Below are 22,151 nucleotides of genomic sequence, written 5' to 3' on the forward strand. Positions count from 1 at the left end.
TATTTTGGTGTTTTTTCAGTGATTTTGTGTATGTTTGTTGTCGTTCTGAATAATATGCTCCAACAGTGGCTTTTATTGTCTTTGATGATAATTCATTATTTCCAAATTTAGAGCAAGAATATTATTTTATGTCCACTTCAATTAACTAATTACAATGAACATAGATTATATTGCGTGATATGCTTTCCCTTGTGTTTTCATTGAAACGAGATGATCATAAACAGCCACAGAAGTGGGAGGAATTTATGTGTAGCCCCGTCACTCACATTAGAAACCCAGGCTTATTTAATGGGCTCCTTGTGAGCAGGAGCCAGGGAGAGAAAAAATAAAACACGGGTAGTTTATTTTAGCAATAATGACTCAATCCATAATGGAGACTGTTTGAGTTTCCTGTGAGTAGCAGCGTTTGTTGTGGCCTAATGAGAAAGTAAAATGTGTTTGCTGGAACAGTCGGGGGTGTCATTAATCAATACAGTCGGTTCAGAAGGTCAAGTAAATGCTGTAAGTTCACTGCAAATGGTCTGCATTAGAAAGAAGGTGTTGCTTTAGTTTTAAAGAATAACTCAGGTGTTTTTACGACGGTGTGTTACATGTTTATTTCATTAAAAACAATATATTTTAACAGCGTTGAACAGCTGAGTTTGTTATACATAATTTATTATAGTGCGATACAAGTGCTTTGTTAAATATATGCAGGTGGGAACAAACTATAAACACACTTTATTTGAGTGCTTTTTGTAGTCAGTAACCAGCACACATTTTAGTGCAATTTATTCTAGACAAAAAAGGGATTAGACCAGTTTTTTTCAGCCTTGGGGTCGTGACCCCATGTGGGGTCACCTGGAGTTCAATTGGGGTTGCCTGAAATGTTTCGTAATTTATTTCTTTTTTAATAACTGATCAAAACGATATATTTGTAATTTTTTAATTATTATTCCTTTTCAAGTTAAAACACCACACGCAATCTCTGTATTCTATACTTTCATTTCCTCAAATAGATAGATACTTTATTGATCCCGAGGGAAATTCAAGGCATCCTGTGGCAGTATACAAGACACAAGTACAATAAACAATATACGGTAAACCAATAAACTGTAAAAAGTAGACAATAAACAGTAAAATATAAATGTAATAGAAAAAAATTAAAAAAACAGTTTAAAAATTAAATAGTTAATTAAAAAATAATAAAAATAAAAATTGTATCTTAGTTATTCTTACATACATTTTTAATACTGTAAACATATTATTTTACTCCATCTCTTCTTGTTTTAATCTCAAAAACAGTTTTCTCTCATTTTTTTCGCCTGCTTATCTTGTGCAGTAGGTTTGATGACTATACCACCTTTCATTTTTGTACCAAAGTGTAATAAACTCAACAAATATTAAGTATTTCTTGCAGTGATTTACAAGATTAGTCGGCTGTTCACATTTACACCGCATGTTCTCAATAAATACAGTATCAGCATGAGAAAAACCTGATTTTAATACAAAACAGAACAGAATAAAACCCAATAGCAGTATAACTAAATGAAGGGCATAGTTAAAATAAATGGAATAATAAATGTGTGCTTTAATCCATTTGTGTTAACACATACAGTGGTGTGAAAAAGTGTTTGCCCCCTTCCTGATTTCTTACGTTTTTTGCATGTTTTCCACACTTAAATGTTTCAGATCATCAAACAAATTTGTCATGCCACAGCATCTCAATAGGAATGAGGTCAGGACTTTGACTAGGCCACTCCAAAGTCTTGATTTTGTTTTTCTTCAGCCATTCAGTGGTGGACTTGTTGGTGTGTTTTGGATCATTGTTCTGCTGTAGAACCCAAGTTCGCCTCAGCTTCAGGTCATGAACAGATGGTTGGTAGACAGCAGAATTCATGCTTCCATTTAACACAGCAAGTCTTCCAGATCCTGAAGCAGCAAAACAGCCCCAGACCGTCACACTGCCACCACCATATTTACTGTTGGTATGATGTTCTTTTTCTGAAATGCGATGCTTCTTTTACACCAGATATAATGGGACACAGACTTTGCAAAAAGTTAAACTTTTGTCTCGTCAGTCCACAGAATATTTTCCCAAAAGTCTTGGAGATCATCAAGATGTTTTCTGACAAAAATGAGACGAGCCTTAATCCTTAATGTTCTTTTTGCTTAGCAGTGGTTTTGGTCTTATTTTTGCCCAGTCTCTTTCTTATGATGGAGTCTTGAACACTGACCTTAACTGAGGCAAGTGATGCCTGCAGTTCTTTAGATGTTGTTGTGGGGTCTTTTGTCACCTCTTGGATGAGTCGTCGCTGCACTCTTGGGGTAATTTTGGTCGGCCGGCCAACTCCTGGGAAAGTTCACCACTGTTCCGTGTTTTCACCATTTGTGGATAATGGTTGGATGGCAGACCACCCGCGATGGGCAGAGCTCAGAGGGAAAAGAAAGGAGTTTACAAGACAGAAAATGGCGCTATGAGAGTTGATGCTGAAGCTCCCAGCAGCGCACACTCGACCAGAGCTTGTGTGGAACTAAGTGGACAATTGAGAGTGTCGCGATGGTGAGGGAAAACGATCAAAAAACGGGGCAAGCGGTGAGACTCGTCGTGTCCGGGAGGAGGCGGAAGTTGTGTGTGGGGAGACTAACGCGGGGAGAGACTTGGAGGAACGCCAAAATACAGTAAGCAAACCATTCAATTCGGACCTAGATAGCAAAATAATAATAATTTTGCCATCAAAAGCCCGGTCTCAGTGTTGTTTTTGTCACTTTTTTCAGAAAAAGGCTTTTTTCTCAGCTTTTTGTCACAAACTGCCAATTTGTGTGAAACTTGCCTCTATTCAACTGCTGATTACGGAAGAACAAAACAAGCTACAAACAAAAAAAAAAATTCTGATGAAACTATAGAGTCTAATCTTTCAGAATCTGGTTTTAGATTGTTATAATACAAAATATTCTGTGTGTCTTAAAAAAATCAGTGAAAATCATCTAAAATGCCTGGCAATATGGGGTTGGCTGCTCTGAAAAGGGCTGGCAGTGAATGAGTTAATAAAAACTGCATTTTGTGTTTACTTTTGTTTTTTTCGACTGATGTTTAAATCTGTTTGATGATCTGAAACATTTAAGTGTGGGAAAAGATGCAAAAAAAGTAAGAAATCAGGAAGGGGGCAAACACTTTTTCACACCACTGTATATAATAGTGTGTGTTTCTGTAGAGTCTAGTTCACAGCGTCTCCAGCCATTTACTGAAGTCACAACCTTCTTGTGCCATAAACTCAGCTTAAAAAAATGTCAATAAATGAAAAATATGCTATTCTGAAAACAAAGCATGCATGTTTGAACACAACTTTTGATCATCAATGATTCAATAGGACACGGAGTACTATTGTGGCCTTGCCTGTGCCAAGCTGAGTGTAAGCAGGACTACCTCACGCTGCTTTACGGGAAGCTTTGTGTGTGCTACAACCATATTAAATTGGGTTGAGACGTTTTAAGTACCCTTGAATCTTTTTTTTCTTCTTCTTCTTCTGTTTTTCTACAGTTTTTCCCCTTCTTGTTTTTACAAAATTCTGTTTGAAGCGAGTGCACTGAATATTCTAATTGACAGGTATGATTAACCACAACAGATTACACTATTTCCCAGAAGTGTATTATTTAATGTGTTGTTTTGTTTTTTCTTTACTGGCATACTCAGGAAAATACATATTGTTGTAGTTAGTACTATTTTTGAGGCAAAATACGTGTGTCAGAAGGGGAGAGGTTGAGTTAAGGTTACACATTGTGTTTTTGCAGTGCTGTGTGCTTTACTGTATGGACGTCAGTGAGTATTATAAATACTGAAGCACTGCAGCAGAGCACTACCAGTCCTTTGCCAAGTGAAACACAACTAACAGCTTTATGTCAGCGCTGATGTTGAAATGATTGAACAAATACCTGTAAGGTGTGCAGTTAATTTAATCATCTGTTCAATTGAATTGAATTCAACTTTATTTATATAGCGCTGCTAAAGGCTAGTATAGGGAGAAATTTACAGCCTGGCTTGTAAAGCAGATTCTCAGCTTAAAGTTGCTTTAATGATCTTTATTTTACTTCTCCAGGGTAAGTTTATTACTTTAAAAAATGAAAACGGTTTTCAGAAGTATGGTAGTCAGTCTGTTTGTTTGTTTGTTTGTTTGTTTGTTTGATTGATTTTGATGACATTTTCAGGAATTGTTGATAATAGGACAAGGAACAGGTGATTCAGTTTTGGTGATGTTATGGCTACCAAAATATATATATATATATATATATATATATATATATATATATATATCTCCCTTTCGATTTCCCATCCACACTGTGGAACTCCTATATTGTTTTAGAACACTGATGATGTCATCAACAGTGATGTCATCAGTGTTCCAATTAGAATGTTGTAACTGATGATGTCATCAACAGTGATGTCATCAGTGTTCAATTAGTGTGTTCTAACTGATGATGTCAGAAATAGTGATGTCATCAGAGTTCCAATTAGTACACTGATGATGTCATCAACAGTGATCATCAGTGTTCCAATTAGAATGTTTTAACTTATGATGTCATCAATAGTGAAGTCATCAGAGTTCCAATTAGTACACTGATGATGTCATCAACAGTGATGTCATAATCAGTGTTAAATGCTATGCTAATGCTAAGCTAATGCAGTGTGATGATGAACGGATTTGGATGAAATTTTCAGGAAATGTTGATAATGGGACGAGGAACGGGTGATTCAATTTTGGTGATGTTCTGGCTACTAAAATAATATATATATATCCCATTCATTTTCCCATCCACATTTTGGAATTTTGACATCACTGTTGATCCTACCATTGTCTCCATGGAGACGTACGGATCCGATCGGCCGTTTTCGAAAGCCTGCGCTAAACAAGCGCAGGTTCATTTAATATGTGTCACTGTTATCAGTTATACAGCATGACTTGTTTGTTTTTTCACATTAGGAGCATGGAAGTACCCTACAATAAAACATCTGTGCTAGTGCTCAGTAAGAATATTCATTTGAATATCAAAGATGCAACTAATACATTCTTTTCAAATTTAAATCTGACTTTTTGGCTTTTTTTTTTCCTGAGAATAATAACTTCCTGTACCCTTTGCACAAACAGTCTCTGTAGCCGCTGTATGCTCATTACTAAGGCTGTGTTTTACAGCATTAAAAAAAGAAACGTCCATCCCGTCCTCTAATCTTTGCCGTCAGTGTGATGAATAAAATATAAAAGCAAAGTGTGTAGTCACATGTTTTAGTTGACACACCTCAAAATCAGGGGCCTCATTTATAAAGCTTGCTTCGGTACAAAATGGGTCTGATTTGTGCAAATAATTTCACAGCCAACTTTGATCCTTGTGCAAAAACATTTTGGAGAGGTGGGAAACTTGCAGCACCAATGATGAGGTGGTGATTAGGAGGAAAGGTCAAAGTCCGCTTTATTGTCGAATCCCTTGACACTTTTTTTTAGGATTCAACCAACCAAATTTAGTTTTCAAAAATCTATTTTCCTGTGCAACATGCATTTCCCAGCATACCCATCAAAAAAAAAAGTTTATTTCAAAAAGAGACACGTCCAACATGAGAGACATTACGTATTTATTTATTTTTGACCAGCTGTCCATGACTCACCCAGTACAGATCCTCGACCCACCAGTTGAGAATTGCTGTATTAGTAATAATTAAGGAAGTTGTTGTATATGAATTACCATCACAATATGCTAGGGCTATAGGTTAACCCTAACCCTGTTTGGACTGCGAGACTAAGGCATTAATTAGTACTTAATAATGACTAACTAAGAGCCGATATGTTACTAATGCTAATAAGTAACTATTTAATAATTAATAGGTGTTCCCTGTTACAAAGTGTTACAATAATAATAATAATAATAATACAAGTATTTCAGGTAATGTTATTTTATCAGATAAGCCATAGAAATGTTTCAGTTTCTTTTCTCGTGACAACGTTGAGGGAGCTAAATAGATAAGGTTAAATAGATAAGGTTACATAGATAATGTTTTTTTTTTTTTTTCCTCAAAAATTAATTGATTTCTCCATCCTGGGATTGGTCTTTTTTATCTGTTTACTGCACTCATGGAAACGTGCTCTGTGTTTTTCTACCCAGGTCCACTTATAATCACAAACCTCTTATTGAAAGATCACAAGTGTCGAGCTGTTGTTTTCTCACCAGAAAAACAAAACCCAAGTTTGTTCAGTAGTTGCTTTATAAGCTAGTCGTAAAATGCACCCTTTGTCCCAAAGCAATATTATATCGCGCCAAGACTAAAGCAGAAAATAAATCTGTCTAACTTTTTTTTTTTTTTTTTGGATGTTGTTGTTGCTTGAAGCGTGATTATGTTTCTATTCTGCCCAGAGAAATACATGAGACTGCACAAGGGAAAAGTGCTGAGTGCACATCTTCATTAGCTACGCGTCTTTTTAGGCGATCTGTGTGAGAACATTTTTGTGTCCATTATGCCCTTCATTAATGCCTGAAGACACAACTTTTTTGGGGGGGGTCAGCAGTTCTATGATAATCTCTGTTTCAGACAAACTTACAATAATGAGTCCAGATTGTGTGAGAAACTAAAAAAGAAACGGCATCTATTGTTGTGGCCACACTTTGATATGATTGATAAAGTTATGCTCCATCATTGAAAAAGTATCTGACAGTACTAATATGTGTGTAAAAGATAAATAAGTATATTATATCCTTTAAAAAATAAAAAATAAATAATTATTTGTTAATGCGTTTTCATTGCAGTAAATAAATACATGTTATTCTAACATTTAATAGTATTATTCCTTTTCTACAACACATTTAATTAGGAATACTGTAGCTTTTACTCTAAACAATGTATATTCCTCTATTATAATGTGTTTCTATTGTAATGGTAACAGAACACATAACTGTAGAGAAAGTATTGGAAAGCTATTTACACTAAAAAAGAAAACACACTTTAAGGATAAAATAGTATGTAGTAATGTACTAGTATGTCTGGACTTATCATTAATAACAAAAATCTGTCCTAAAGATGAAGAAAGTAATGGAATTTCAAGGCATGAATTTTCACACAAAAAAAAAAAAAAAAACGGCGATATAAAAATTTAAAGGTGCACGAAATAAAATAAAATCAAATCTAAAAGTTTTGAAAAGTCCAAAGTATAATGGCCCGAATACAAAAGCTTTTAAAACTTATATATTTGAGAAATGAGAAATAAAAAAAATAAAAAAAAAACAGTTAGATTGGTAAATGTGGTTTCATTCTTTATTTGTGAAGCAAAACACTCCCACACAGTCTCCAACTTTTTCAGTTAAATTGTTTTTCATCAAAAAAGATTTGTTACACATTTGTTTCTTTTCATAGGATTTTTCTTTTTTTTTCTCTTTACTATCGTGACCCCTATATTGTATTGTGAGTTGACTACTTCGTTACACCCCTAATGGTAACAGAACACATAACCACAGAGAAAATATTGGAAAACTATTTACACTATAAAAGTCTCTAGTAATTTACTTATGTGTCTGGACTTATCGTTAATGCCAAAAATCAGTCCTAAATATGTGTAAATCATATACGGTTGGTATGCAACTTGTATGTGTTTTGTCCATTCTTACTTCACATCTTTCTCCTTTCAAATGAATTGCTGACTAGACCCAATGCCTGCATTGTATACCAAAGTCCCATTTTCAGACCTCATTTTGACAGCATTTGTATATAAAATGATCAATTTCCTTGTATATTTCTAATAACACAGCATCCACTTTTCATTGCAATATACACCCCTACCAACAGATGGCGCACTTTGACCATATGCATGTCATATTTTAACTAAAATGTCCCATTTAATAAAAATAAAGGAAGTTGGGATGATAAATGAATGATGCTAATATTATAATAAACACAAGATGAGTGTCAAAAACTGTTAACCTTGTGCATGATGGCGTATTATCCACCTGCATAGACCAAGACTGGCTTTAAATATTCACATATAATCCTGCTTTTAGCTGAATTATGGCTCGTGTTGTGATGAAATATAATTAAAAATTAAAAGTGCTAATTTCATTCTCTAAATTTGTGTTTGATATCACAATGATAATTAACAGTTAATATAACTATAACAAGGATGCTGGGGTATAAATGCTGTGGTGAGACCACCTAGGAGAGCATTTCAAAGAGAATAACATCTAAACACGAGAGCAGAACTTCACAAATCTGGAAAGGTATCTGTACAGTGTGGTTTTCATTTGAACAGTCATCCTTCCATCATATCAAGAAATTATTCTCAGTCCCCTTGGCTGCCATCAAATTCCTCTTTTTATGTTTTTATATTATTCCCCCCCCCCCCTTTTCTCCTGTTCCTCTTTATTAATCCTTTATTTGTTTTTTGATTTGTTTTCTAACCCAGGTTGTTCTTTTCTAAATCTCCCTGTCCATCCAGAAGTGTAATAAAATCAGAGCATCCATTTCCAGGGAAGGATCTGACAGACACTCTTTATCAATATGTGGAACAAAAAGCCTTTCCCACTCTCTACTCTCAGGAGGTCCATGAGAAACAGATGCGCTACACAAACAACCACACCACACTGTGGTTAACACAAAGAAAATGTTTTTGTTGACAGTTGAATGCTTGACTTCTTTTTTTTCTTTCTTTCTTTTTAAACCTGATTGTGGTTATTTCATGTTTGATTTTTGTTTTTTGTTTTTTTTAAAAGGTACATACATACTGTAGTGATGATTATAGCGTTCGGGACTTGAACCAATCAGGGGCTGACAACAGCTTGTTTGTGCAGCAATCTCCCCTTTAACAATAGTCAGGCACACAAGCTGAGATCATAGTATGAGAGTGCACACATGCTCAGGCGTACTCCTGGTTCCAGCAGATGTGTGGAGGCTTCACAAATAGGAAGTCTGTTTTAAGTCATGGCTCCGCTGGGCTGAAGCAGACCTGGTGTGAAAACAAACAAACCCCGAGCTGGGAAGTAGTTCAGTGATGGAACGGAATTGATCCGCCATGAGTGAGGAAGGTTTGCTCAAGGGACAGGGATTCATAATCTAATCAATCAACACGTTGCTCACCTGTTCACGTCACATGCACATACACATACATACATAATAATACAGGATGGACTGTAATAAGGACACCTCACGTTAAAAAGCTAAACCAGCTCATTCTTCCTGTATCATCAACTTCTTATCTTAGAGCTGTATTATTATTATATAGAGATCCTGTATGGAAAACTGAGCATACATTTATTATCAGCTACTGTAAATCAACCTTAGTAAAGCTCTAGTAATTAAACTTGGAGTTAATTTACACAATTTTGTTCACACATCCACAATGTGAATCTTTGAGTGTCTCACGATTCGATTCAAAATCGATTCTTGTTTTAAACGATTCTCGATTCAAAAACTGATACAATGCATAGTGTGTAAAGGCAAATTATGGCATCAAAACAATATGCTTTGTATGAGATAATTTTAAATAAATTGATTCCAATGATGTAATCACAGCAAAGGCAAACTTAACACACACGGTAACATTTATTCATGCTAAACAAATAAAAACATACTTACTGTACAAGAAATAGCGTGCATAAATAAAATAGCTGGGGCTGCCTGCTGAGGCAATTTAGAATTTATTATTATTCTTATTTATTTAATTTTTTATTTAATTTTTTTATTTTATCTTGTTTCGTTATTAATATACATTTTTCCTCTCTTCGTCCCATTGTTCTCTGGGTGTATTCTGTCGGGTTATCACTTTGTTGTTTGTCCCTGTCTTTTGTCTTGTATTTTGCACAAAAAAATTTATTTTTTATTTTATTTTATTAGCCTTTAAAGCAGAGGTGTCAACTCATTTTAGTTTAGGGGCCAAATACGGACCAGTTTTAATCTCAAGTGGGCCGCAAATTATATGTGGGAAAACCAGCAATTTTATTATTCATGTGCCCCAGCTTGCACTTCCACGTATAATAGTATTTAAAGTATCCAAGCAAAAAAAGAAAATTTAGATTTTTAAAACCACAGAAATTGTTTAAAAGTTGCCAATTATAGTGGCCAAAAACTGGGTCCAAAAACTGGGTTCACAGTGTCAATATTGGCTTAAAATTGGAAGAAATAAAGAGAGGGGGGTTAGGGTAATGTACAAATTTAAAAAGTAGTAACAGTTAGTTTAAACTGGCAAATAATTCGCATGAAGTATTGCGAATATGGTTAAATTGGCAAAAATAAGCATGAAATATGCAGACAAGAAGTTAACAATGTGTCAAAATAGGCAACATTAACTTTGCCAAACATTAAAGTTCCAAAAATGTATTGAAAACATGCAGTGATATGCAGAAAAGGTATTGAAATTTAATGGAGAAGTGGCAGAAATGAGAGTAATGTAGCAAAAATGCATTAAAAGGAGCCAAAATAGGGCAAGAAAAAGTGATGAAAATAGGTTCAAATATGGCAAGTTTGATGTAGTTGCAGAAAAATGGCAAAAATGGGCTCAAATTGTTACAAAAAAATATTCCTAGTTCCTTGAAGGCATCTGGTAACCCCCTCCCAGTGTCTCGCTGTCATTTTTACTTTCTTTTACAGGCCGAATGGAGAGCTTTAAAGGGCCGGATTTGGCCCCTGGGCCTTGAGTTTGACATGTACTTTGGTCAAAGTCATCTTTATTGTCAATTTTTTTAACATGTGCTGGACATACAGAAAAATCAGAAAAATGTTTCTCTCTGAGCCACAGCATAAACTAACAGTAGAAAGATTTTAAAATATATACAGAATATAAAGGATAAAAATAAAAGGACAGATTTCCAAAAACTGTGCAAAATAAACAACAGCAGCAACAACAACAAATGTGCGTGGACTTGTATTAACCGCAAGTAAATTCACATAAGGCACTAACTTAGCGAATGTAATAATAATAATTATTATTTGTCTTTTGTATTTTAATATATACAGAATATAAAAGATAAAAATAAAAGGAACAGCAGTAACAACAAATGAAATTCCCAGAAAAGCCTTCCATTCTACTTACACTCATCTTAGTGCGTGTGTGCGTGCGTGCATGTGTGTGTTCCTCGGTGCAGAACTCCAGCCGTCCTCTTTACTCCCACTCTTTTCTGTTTTTTGGCATCCACATGTTTTTTTTCCTCCTGGCCCTCATTTTGCAGTTAATCAGGTTCAGAATATGAATCTCTTAACCTGACTTCAGGGTTGCTTGGTTTGTCAAAATATAACGGTGCCATACATGTAAGTTATGCATATTTGTATTGTTTTAGGCTCTGTTTGTTTGTTGGCCTTTAAGGTAGAGTTTTATCGCCTTGCCTAAGAGGGGCTGATAAAGAGAAGCAACAGTTTGATCAATGAGCTGTTGTGCACCTGAACTATATACTGTACATAACCAGAAATTACACTTTGGACAATAAGGGAAATAAATGGAGGTACTTTTGGCATTAAGTTTCCCTCATAACTGAGGAGAAGTTACAGTGGCAAGTGATGATAGATAAGATAACCAGTAAAATTGTCCAAATCTAAAATAAAAAATGACTGTTGAACTATCACTACATAATAATGTGCTGTACCTGCAGCTCCCCCTGACCACAGTTTTCATACTAAATCAGTTCTGTTGATGAAAGAAACATTAGCCATCAAAGTTAATTCCCAGAAAAGCAGATTAGCTTGGTTTTAGTTATGTCAAGAGATTCAAATATTTCTTTGGAACATGATGTTACTCATGTTTGGATGGATCATTTTCAAATTTAGTTTTTATTTATTTATTTATTTTTAATTTTGAACTGAGGTGGCCTCAGTAGCACTGTAGTGTGTTTGTTTTTCCAGCTGCGAGGCTTCATGTGTAGAAAAACAATTGGAATTAAAGCTGCAAGCAGCGATGAACGAGCCCTCGCCACCACACGCATGTGGGGGAGTGGCGCATGTTGGCGAATGTTCCATGTCGGGGTGTGACAGAAATGTTTAAGTGTTGAGACGTAGCTGACCATTTTCAAGGATTATATCACAAACTTTCCTGCAATGTTCTGTGCAAATATAATACCTATGATTTCCTTTTATCAATAGGTGGCTAATCACTGCACTCCGTAGCACGTACGCACCAGAGCCAATCACTGGAGAGCCCATCTCCACGCCCCATCCATTTTGCAACAAACAGTGATGTCATTAGTCTTACCTCCGCAGTGTTGATGTCGTTCCTGTGTTCCAATGTTCTAATCCAATCACTGGATAGCCCACCCCCACGCCCCACCCATTTTGGAACATTGGAACATTGGAACATTGGTCCTTTCCTAATGCGTTACAAATTTCATTTAGGGTCCTACCTCTACAGTGATGTCATCAGTTTTACCTCTAGAGTGATGTCATCAGTTTTCACCTCTACAGTGATGTCATCAGTCCTACCTAGTGATGATGTCATCAGTCCTACCTAGTGATGATGTAATCAGTCCTATCTCTACAGTGATGATGTCATCAGTCCTATCTCTACAGTGATGATGTCATCAGTCCTATCTCTACAGTGATGATGTCATCAGTCCTATCTCTACAGTGATGATGTCATCATTCCTACTTCTACAGTGATGTCAGAATTCTACAGAATTTCATAGCTGTACGTGAAACTAATTGTATTAGCCCCCCTATTGAGACATTTTGCCATTCCCCCAAAATATGAATTTTTTTTCCAGTCCTAATATGCATTCAAATATTCATGAGCTTTTGAACGTGTTTAGGCCCTCAAAAATGCGATCACTTTTTTGTTAGAAGAATAATAATAAAAAATTGAGGTGCATTACAAGAGGGTCCTACGCACCGTTGTTGCTCGGGCCTTAATAAACATTAAAAAAACAAGTAATCGCACAAGTTGATATTGAAAGTTCTATTTAGACATTTATAAAAACACGGTCGCATCAAAGATAGCTGTCAGTGTCGTGAAGAATAACGGAAAAACAACACACACACACACACACACTGGACTGGGTCTGAGCAGCTGAATGGATGACAGCAGGCATGACTTCAGAAAGGTGAGACATCCCATAACTCACATCCTTCTGCTGGCAATCCTTGGTTTTTTCCTACCAATCAGACGTTAAGAATGCTGAGAGTAAACAACTCCAGCTGAATGACAAGTCACCCCCCACTGTCTGTGCACACAGCATACACATACTCTCTACATACATTATCGCAGAACAGAAGCTTAAGTGTGATTAAGTTTATCATAAAAATCCAATATTTTGAGATTTATTTGTTTTTTTTAAAAAATGGGATATTGTGTATTAATAAACATATAGGTTAATACAAAACATTTCAATCACCTGTCCCATTAGCACATAAAACAAAGTAAAAACAAACAGTTAATTTTTTTTATCTTTATCTGGTTTTTTCTTTCTGTCGTCAATTTTTTTTTTTTTTCTAATTTAGTTATTCATTTATTTATATTTAGTATTTCTACTTTTCCCACTCCTTCCAGTTGATTTTCACACACACACGATTTGTTAATATCGTTTCGAGTGTGTTTTCATCATCTTACACTGTTGTCATTTGCTTGTATGTTGCAAAGTAAAATAAAATAAAAAAGAGGAAAAAAAAGAAACGCACAGAGCATATTAAAAGACCAGTAAGGGTGTAAGAAAAAACAGTTTCGGCGATCTATCGCAATATTTCACCATGCTCCTATCGTTTCAATCCAAATAATTTCCAAATTGTTTATTTGAATCATATTTGATTAAAAAAAGAAAACATTTCATTGCGCTAACATGCACAGCATGTAAACGCCCGGTCTCGAGGTGTCAGTGAACCACAACTACCTCACTCCTCTATGTATTTTAGCTGGAAGTTGATTGCACTTTATTTTCATAAAACATACTGGGCACTTTTATACATGTATGTTATCACATTTTTTTTTAAAGAATTTCAGAATTTAACAAAATCAATGTCTTTGTCATTTTGTTTTATCAGTCATTTTAGGAATTTTTTTTGTGTACTTTGTGCATTTTGCTGCCGATTGGTGTATTTTAGGAGTTATATTGTGTATTATGTTGGGCTTCATGGCTCAACTAGTCTGGGACACTCTAATGGTCTATCTCTCTATCCTGTTCTGTTCATCCTTCTGTCCACTAACCCCCACCAGTCGAGGCAGATGGCTGCCACCTCTGAACCTGGTTCTGCTGGAGATTTCTTCCTGTTTAAAGAAAAACTGTTAGAACCCACTATCGCTTATGCTTGTTCATGTAAATTTGTTGTTTTTTTTTTCCCTTTTTATTACAAATTTCATATACCTTCCAACTAATTGAACGACAATTTTTTGAGATTTGCTTTGTGCTTCATACACATGCCCAAAGTGTTTTTTTCATTGATTCCCTCAATCGTTAGTTAGAGGGTGATTTGCACCTTTCTTACTGCAGGGCGACCCCAAACACCTCGCTCCAATTTGATGATGCGTTCCCACTTTGATGACGAGCACTGAGCTGGAGGAGCCGCGCCTCCAGGAAGCGCTCTGCCTTGATTGACATGTAAACAGACACGCCCACGAAGATGAGCATTTCAGCGTCCTTGGCGCAGTGCTATGTATGTATTTTCTACAGTCTATGTATGTACCGGCAAACGCCCCGCCCCCACGCTCTGTCTCATGTTTATAAAGCAGCATGAGCTCGACTACGGAGTGGGTGGGAGAAGGGCGGGTTGTCGACTGGCCCTACGTCACCGCGCGGGGAGGAGGAAGTCAGTGTCCCGTCTATAGACACGCCCACTCATGAATATGCATAAGTAGGCCGCAAATCAGCCTGTTTGTGTAGAGTTGCTCAGAAAGTGACTTTTCAGAGGCTAAAACAGGCGAGTTTGGGAAAATAAACCTCAAATACTATGTTTTTGGGGTTCTTAGAACAAATGGAGATGGGTGAAAAATAGCATGTTATGGGACCTTTAAAATGCTTTCAAAACTTTCAAATGTGGCGAATCAACAGAGATGATTGTCAATGTAGGTTGAAATGCATCTTTGTAAACTTGGAAGTATACTTCAAGTCAAGGCAAGTCAAATTTATTTGTATAGTGCATTTCATACACAAGGCAACTCAATGTGCTTTACATGATAAAACATTCAATTGTTTAAAATCAATAAGAACATTTAAAATCATCAGTAAAATCAATTAAAATCATCAGTAAAATCAATTAAAATCATCAGTAAAATCAATTAAAATCATCAGTAAAATCAATTCAAATCATCAGTAAAATCAATTCAAATCATCAACAAACACATGACATCAACAACATGACCAAAAATCTCTCTCTCAATCATATGCAGTAGAGAAAAAAAGTGCCTTTAACTTTGATTTAAAAATGTACACATTGGATGCTGACTTCAGCTCTGCTAACTAAAAGCAGCATCACCATGTTTACTGTGAACTCTGGGCTCCACTATCTGACCTGTGTCCATAGATCTGAGAGACCTGCTGGGTTCATACCTGACTAACATCTCACTGATGTATTCTGGACCAAACCCTTTCACAGATTTATACGCCAGCAGCAGAACTTTAAAGTCTATTCTGAGGCTGACTGGGAGCCAGTGGAAAGACTTTAAAACTTCAGTGGGAATGCTCATCATCCTAATTCTCCTAACCATACTTATAGTCTATAGACAGCATATACTAATTTAATTTGTAGTGCATGGTACGGAGTATGTCATTTCAAACACAGTCAGAAAACATCAAAGTGTGGCCCAGACTTTTTTTTTTACCCTCATCCAATCAGAAACATCCCTGGCTAAATGTTCTTCTTTGAATAGTTTTGGTTTTTCTTTTGGTGCATAACCTTCCTTGGTTATGGCAGTTCCGCCCTGTGAAAGTGCAGTAATAACCAGGTTTTATCTTTCAGTTAACAACAGACGCCAGGCCACGTTTGGCCCAAGGCCCCTAGTTTGGACACCCCTGCCTCAGTTGTCCACCTGCAACACTAAAGAGCATAGATGGATGGACCTCCTGTGGTAGAGAACACCGTGTTCTTTCTGCCTTTTCACTGATCAGGTGTGATCCAAAATCCTGATCATGGTTGTCAGATTATTTGAGTCTGCTACTCATCATGGATTCAATAAAACAGCTTTTCTTTTCATTTTTCTTTTCTTTTTTTTAGAGTAATGGTCGCTCCTCTAAAAGGCTTTTTATGCTTTAAAAAAAGAAATAAAAGTCAATTCAATTTTCTTCATTTTGCCCCTCAGGGCAGTAAAACAACACATGACCTTACATGAACAGACTGTAAAGCTACATATTGTACTTACACGGCTTATGTTCATCTGTTTTATGTTTTGGTAAAATCCTCTGGTTACTACGCAGCGGTAAGCTACTCTCAAGTCACATTATCTGCCCTTTTTAAATAGACAGAACAGGCACAGGCACCCTATGTGTTCCTGTCCTCAACTTACCCCAAAGCAGCATTTAATAGGTGAATATTTCACCTTGGCTGGACGTTTATTCTTGGTTAAAAAGAAGATTTCCCCTCATTGTCTTAATATGCTTGGTCATGTTTGGGTTTTTATTGAAATATGAGCCTTCAAATTGAATATAGGAGCCATCAGATGACTCACTTTATCAGGAGAACCTTGGGGTTCAGGGCATTTTTCAAGGACACTTTTAAAAATGGACAGACACAGACTCAAAACGGCATACTAACGTACTACTCATACTAAGTCTGACATCAAAATGAGTATGTAGTGCGTTGACATTAGATAGTACAAAAAGATTTAGTACGCGAGAAATACCTGGATGTATACTATATTGGGGATGCATTACGAGCGGAATGTAAAATGGTCCTGGGACTGGCTTCAAGCTAAAAATCAAACATAACCTTTTCAAAACAAAAGTATCTCTTCTTGTCTTTCATTAGTTTTTAACTCTTTTGTAAATAGGGCTTTTGTTTTGAAGTTTAACGGAAGTTTTGTCAGTGGTATAATGGCGGGTTCCCGATATCCTACTAATATATAGACAGTATATACTCATTGAGTTTATGGTTCATAGTACGGAGTGTGCCATTTCGAACACAGCCACTGACTGCGGTTAGCTTTAAAACAAGAGCCCTATTTACAAAAGCATTAAAAAACTAATACAAGACAATACTAAGACAAGAAGATATGCTTTTGTTTTGAAATGGGGATGTTTGCTTTTTAACTTGAAGCTGGTCCATTGCAATGCATTGTGGGGCGGTTGAGTATGACAAGTATACCCACCGTGCATACTTAAAAAATGTCCCAATATAGTATATATTTGGGTATTTCTCGCTTACTCAATCTAATGTGAACGCACTACATACAAATTTGATTAATTCAATGAGATACATTAAGGGAGCATAGGGCAGGATTTCTGAAAAAATCGTTTAATGCTTCAATGTCTTTTAATGCTTTAGTGTCTTTTAATGGTTCATAACCAAAGAGAATTACCCCACACACATATCTCCCTATTGCTTTGAACAGGCTGTGTGGTGCATTTTGTTCTGCAATTCGTGGTCCGAATTTTCCGCGTAGACCTGCGGACGTGACTTCGACATCTTGGAGAGGCGTCCACTCTGCCAAAAGAAGAAGACGACGGTTTGGAGACTGAAAGAAGTCAAGCGCGGCAAACCATACTGCCGTTTGGTTCTTCGGAGGATACGCGGTGGTCTTGCAGTAAACAGTCACGTGATGACTGCAATTACCTCAATGGTCACTATGGAGTCTTATTACTTGATCCTGCCCTATGCTTCTTTAACAGCAATATCTCTCTTTATACCAAATACGCTGTGTAAATCTAGATCTTAGGTGTTTTTTGTTACCTTAAAGTGTAAGCACACCCCCATGTTTTTGTGATTTGCCACTAGGGGGGAAATTAAAAAAATTCCTTGATTATGGGTGTTGCTCCTAAAGTAGTTAAGACACACCCAGTCACAGCAGCCCCGCCCCTACAGCGCTGCACAGTTCCTGTCAATCAATGCTCAGTGAGGGCTGTGAGGGGAGACCTACCTTTGTCTTGCTTTTTAGTTCTTGGTTATTGGCGTGTTGTTACCAACTTGAATAGGTGCATATCGTCACCTACTGTACATGTTTTATTTCATCACTTTCCGCTGGTAAATATCTTCACATCCAGGAGGAAACCTAGTCCCTCCTCCCATCTTTTATAGGAGGGGTGGGGCCAACAGTGATGATCGGTGACGTCGCTGATCTAATCACAGTTAAATAGCTAAATTCAATTGCAATAGCCATCGTTCAACAAATATAGGACATCTCACCCTCACTGTAAAATAATTTATTCTTCCCCGCCCTTTCTGTTTCCTACCTTGAGTCTCTCCTCCCTGCTCCCTTCCCCTCCCCCTCCCCCTCCACCTAGGTGTAACACTGCTCTCCCTTTTTATATCCTCCCTATAATAAAAATATTTCTTACCCTTCCTTAGGGAGGGTTGATGATGGTCACAATTAAGCAATAAAATAAATCAATTTATTTTATTGTAAAAATAACAAAACATGCATTGCTGTCTCATAATGATTGTACTTTGTAGTGTTGACCTTTGACAGCATGTGCAGACAAGTAAAAAAACAAAAAAAAACAAATATATGGCAGTCACTCTGATATTTTACAACTAAAAATGTTAAATCTGATTACTTGGACAAAGTGTGGGACTAGGAACAATAAAGTACTATTACTTCATACCTCATCATATGTATTCAGCAGGAAAAAGTGGTTTTGGGGTGTACTTACACTTCAATAGTGATGTTTCAAATGCAAATGGTTTGAAAGTACTAGTTAAGAAAAAAACTTGTCGAAGATTTATTATATATATTTTTTTTAACAGAGGAGTCAATGTACAGAAAATGACTCTGAGCCTGAAATATGTTGATGCGACATTAATCTTAAAATAGAAGAAAGCTCCCATGCAGAGCATTGTCTGAATGAACTACCGTAGCTTTTCCTCTTTTCTTTTTGCTTCAGAAACCCTTTTGAGTTTTGTGGATGACGTCTTGTCTGGGGCCAGGAGCCCTTGTGTGATGTTAGGGGACATCCCCGACCTGCTGTCGTCTTCCATCAGCATGATCATCCGCTGCCTGGAGCCTGACACCACATACATGTAAGTCTTTGTTTGTTTTCGTTTTAATAAATACTCACGAATCGGCCTAGATCTGCAACCGATGGCTGAATTCCTCTCTGATCCTAAACAGAAACATGACGTGCGGGGTGAAGTTAGACACAACTAAGAAAACTTTTGAAATGTCGAAATTATATTAAGAATGTTGGCGTTTTTAATGTCCAAATGTTGGTCATTACTGCCCCACACTGTACAAAGGAAAATCAGGAGGAACGCACAGCTGGGAAACATTACAGTAAATTGTGAACGTGGTGAGATGGCTGCAGACAGCTTATTGCAAACAAACAGAGAAAGCCATCTTTAGAAAAACATTTTTCACATTGGGAAGCTTACGTCACGCTGTCATTTTAAAGTTTGATGGATGTCCTCCGCAGCACAAATTGCATCCTTTACTGCACATGGAAAAGAAGGCAGATTGTTTCCTCATAATACTAACAATACAGTAGGGTAGGGTACTGAGTTCACAATATGATACAGTAGACCAGGAGTTTTCAACCCTAAGTTCAGGACCCCATTTGGGGTCACAAGACATTGGTAGCATGTCGTCATATGCATCAAGAAACTAACAACATATTTTGAACCCATTTTGCTTATTTTTTTTACCCTTTTTTTGCACCTACACCAAACTTGCCATATTATAACCTATTTTCATCACTTTTTCTTGCCATATTTTCTGCTCTTTTTAATGCATTTTTGCTATATTACTCCACTTTCTGCCACTTCTCCATCAAATTCCAATGCCTTTTCTGCACATTTTTTCCACTTTCAAGACCACTTTTCCCACCTACTGTCACATATAATCACTCATTATTGTCACGTTTTTTTTTGCCAATTTAACCAAATTCACAAATTGTCATGCCCATTATTTGCCAGTTTACACTAATTGTTCCTACTTTTTTCTGCTACTTTTAAGCCAATATTTAAACCCTTTTTACTATTTTTTCTGTCAGTTTTTGGCCACTCAAATGTGCAACTTTCAACCAATTTGTGTTGTTTTTTCAAATCCCATTTCACCACCGTTTCCACCATGTTTGGTCACTTCTAACCCATTTTACGTCTGATTAAATCAATGATTTACATGACTTTAAGATGACTATATACTGTTGTGCAAATAATAATATTCTTCCTGGATAACAGTGGATATTATTCAGATAAATTGATTGTTTTCTCCGTTTCAGAACATGAATTCCATTTTTTTCCGTTTGTTTTCTACAGTCACTAAAAATCAGAGGCCTTAAATTATAGAGTAGAATAGAATAGAATAGAATACAGCTTTATTGATCCCCAGAGGTGAAATTAAATTGTTGATGAGCAGACGGTATTGGGGTGGAGGGGTCAGTTATTACGCATCAAGTACCATCTTGGATGGATTTATTACTCGATTCTCGTTCTACATGCTCATACCGATAGGTTTAAGAGGAACGTACTTGTGGTGGAAGCTGTGATGCACTATTAAACTATTTAGTTTTGGTCAGTTTAAAGACTAAAAATCTATTTACTGTTGTGTTCAAGATACAGTTCCTCTATCTGAGGACATACACAAAGCTAACTCTCATTGCATCATGTTCCCATGTGGATGCTTGTGCTTGCTTCCTGGATGCGTTTTCCAGAGCAAAGTCACACTCGTTTCACTGACATGTAGAACAAAGTGGAAACAGAACAATGGGAATGGGAAGAGGGTGACTAAAGAAAAAGTACGAGAGGGGGAGAAAAGAAAATCAAAGTCGAGAAAAAGTGGATGCAAAGGAAAGAGAAAAGTGAGCATATAATGCCTTTGAATCCTGGAATGAGTGAGACTGCTGCTGGTTGTATGCAGCCTGACAGCTCATTCATCTCCCACAGCCCAGGCCTCGTCCCTTCCTTCAGGGTGCTGCTCATCACTTGTATTTTCAGAACAGTCAAAGCACTTACCAAGCTTCAGTTTGGCGCCTCGACGGAAGAAAATATACTGTGGTTGGAAAACTACTGCGTTCATTATTGTGTTAAATAATGATGGAGAAAACATGCACAGAGATATAGTTGATGTGATGGAAAGCTCTGAGAGACATTGTTCCTGCTTATTACAAAAGTTATTTCTCTTCAATTTATAGTTAAGTATATAAAAGTGAGATTAATGTTGGTTGTTATCAATGTTGGATGCTTTGCCTGCACATTGCACTGTGTCCACAAGGGGGAGATATTCTTTTTTTTTTAAAAAAAGAGAAGAGGCGTAAATCAGTGGTTCCCAATCTTTCTTGTCTTGTGTACCCCTTGAGCCTTTTTGTCATACCATGAGTACCCCCTCACTCATACGTGTTCATGATTCTCCAAAAGTAGAACATAACACAACTGAATATTCAACGCAAGTCATTAGATTTCATCTTCATAAATTGAACAATTAATATTCAAGCATCATCTTCTTATTTAACTCAAATTAAGCATAAAATTATGCTGCCTTCAAGGCAATAAAAATGCTAAATATAAGAAATAATATTATAGCAAACGTTTGAATTATTAATACTGTATTATTAATACTAATATATTATGATTATATTGTTATTAAAGAAAAATAATAGTTGAAATTAGAAAATAATAAATAAATAATATGAATAAATAAATACAAAACAAATATATAACCTGTCTATGTTATATATAACTTTTATGACATTTACCACAAAAGGGGCTTCTTTGAATATATCCCCTTTAAACAGGCATTTAAATTTTAAAAACAAGTCATAGCGCACACGTACTATTTTATTGATGGACTTTTGAAATGACTGAGAATATATTTTATTATCTTGGAAATAAATTCTTAATTTTTTTACGTACCCCCTGCAATGTGTTCATGTACCCCTAGGGGTACGCGTACCCCTGGTTGGGAAACCCTGGCGTAAATGACCAGATAAATGAGAGCGATTTGTAATCTACAGGCAGAGGTGTAAAGAGTACTGATATATCCTACTCAAGTAGAAGTACTGTTACTTGATTGAAATTTTACTCAAGTACAAGTACAAGTAAATAAAAAGTAGCTCAATTAAAAAGTACTCAAAGAATAAGTTACTAGTTA

The 22,151-nt window shown here is 36.3% G+C and overlaps 1 protein-coding gene across 4 annotated transcripts in view; it reads left to right on the top strand.

The window, feature by feature from the left end:
* astn1 (astrotactin 1) overlaps positions 1–22,151 on the top strand; it is a 385,350-nt gene that overhangs the window by 347,249 nt on the left and 15,950 nt on the right. For all 4 annotated transcript variants that reach the window (XM_028473730.1, XM_028473731.1, XM_028473732.1 and 1 more), the window contains one exon: positions 18,952–19,087. In XM_028473730.1, the coding sequence (XP_028329531.1) occupies positions 18,952–19,087 (136 nt within the window). The remainder of the gene's footprint in view (positions 1–18,951; positions 19,088–22,151) is intronic.

This window comes from Gouania willdenowi, chromosome 17 (genome assembly GCF_900634775.1).
Source record: "Gouania willdenowi chromosome 17, fGouWil2.1, whole genome shotgun sequence".
In the NCBI taxonomy this organism is placed as follows: Eukaryota; Metazoa; Chordata; class Actinopteri; order Blenniiformes; family Gobiesocidae; genus Gouania; species Gouania willdenowi.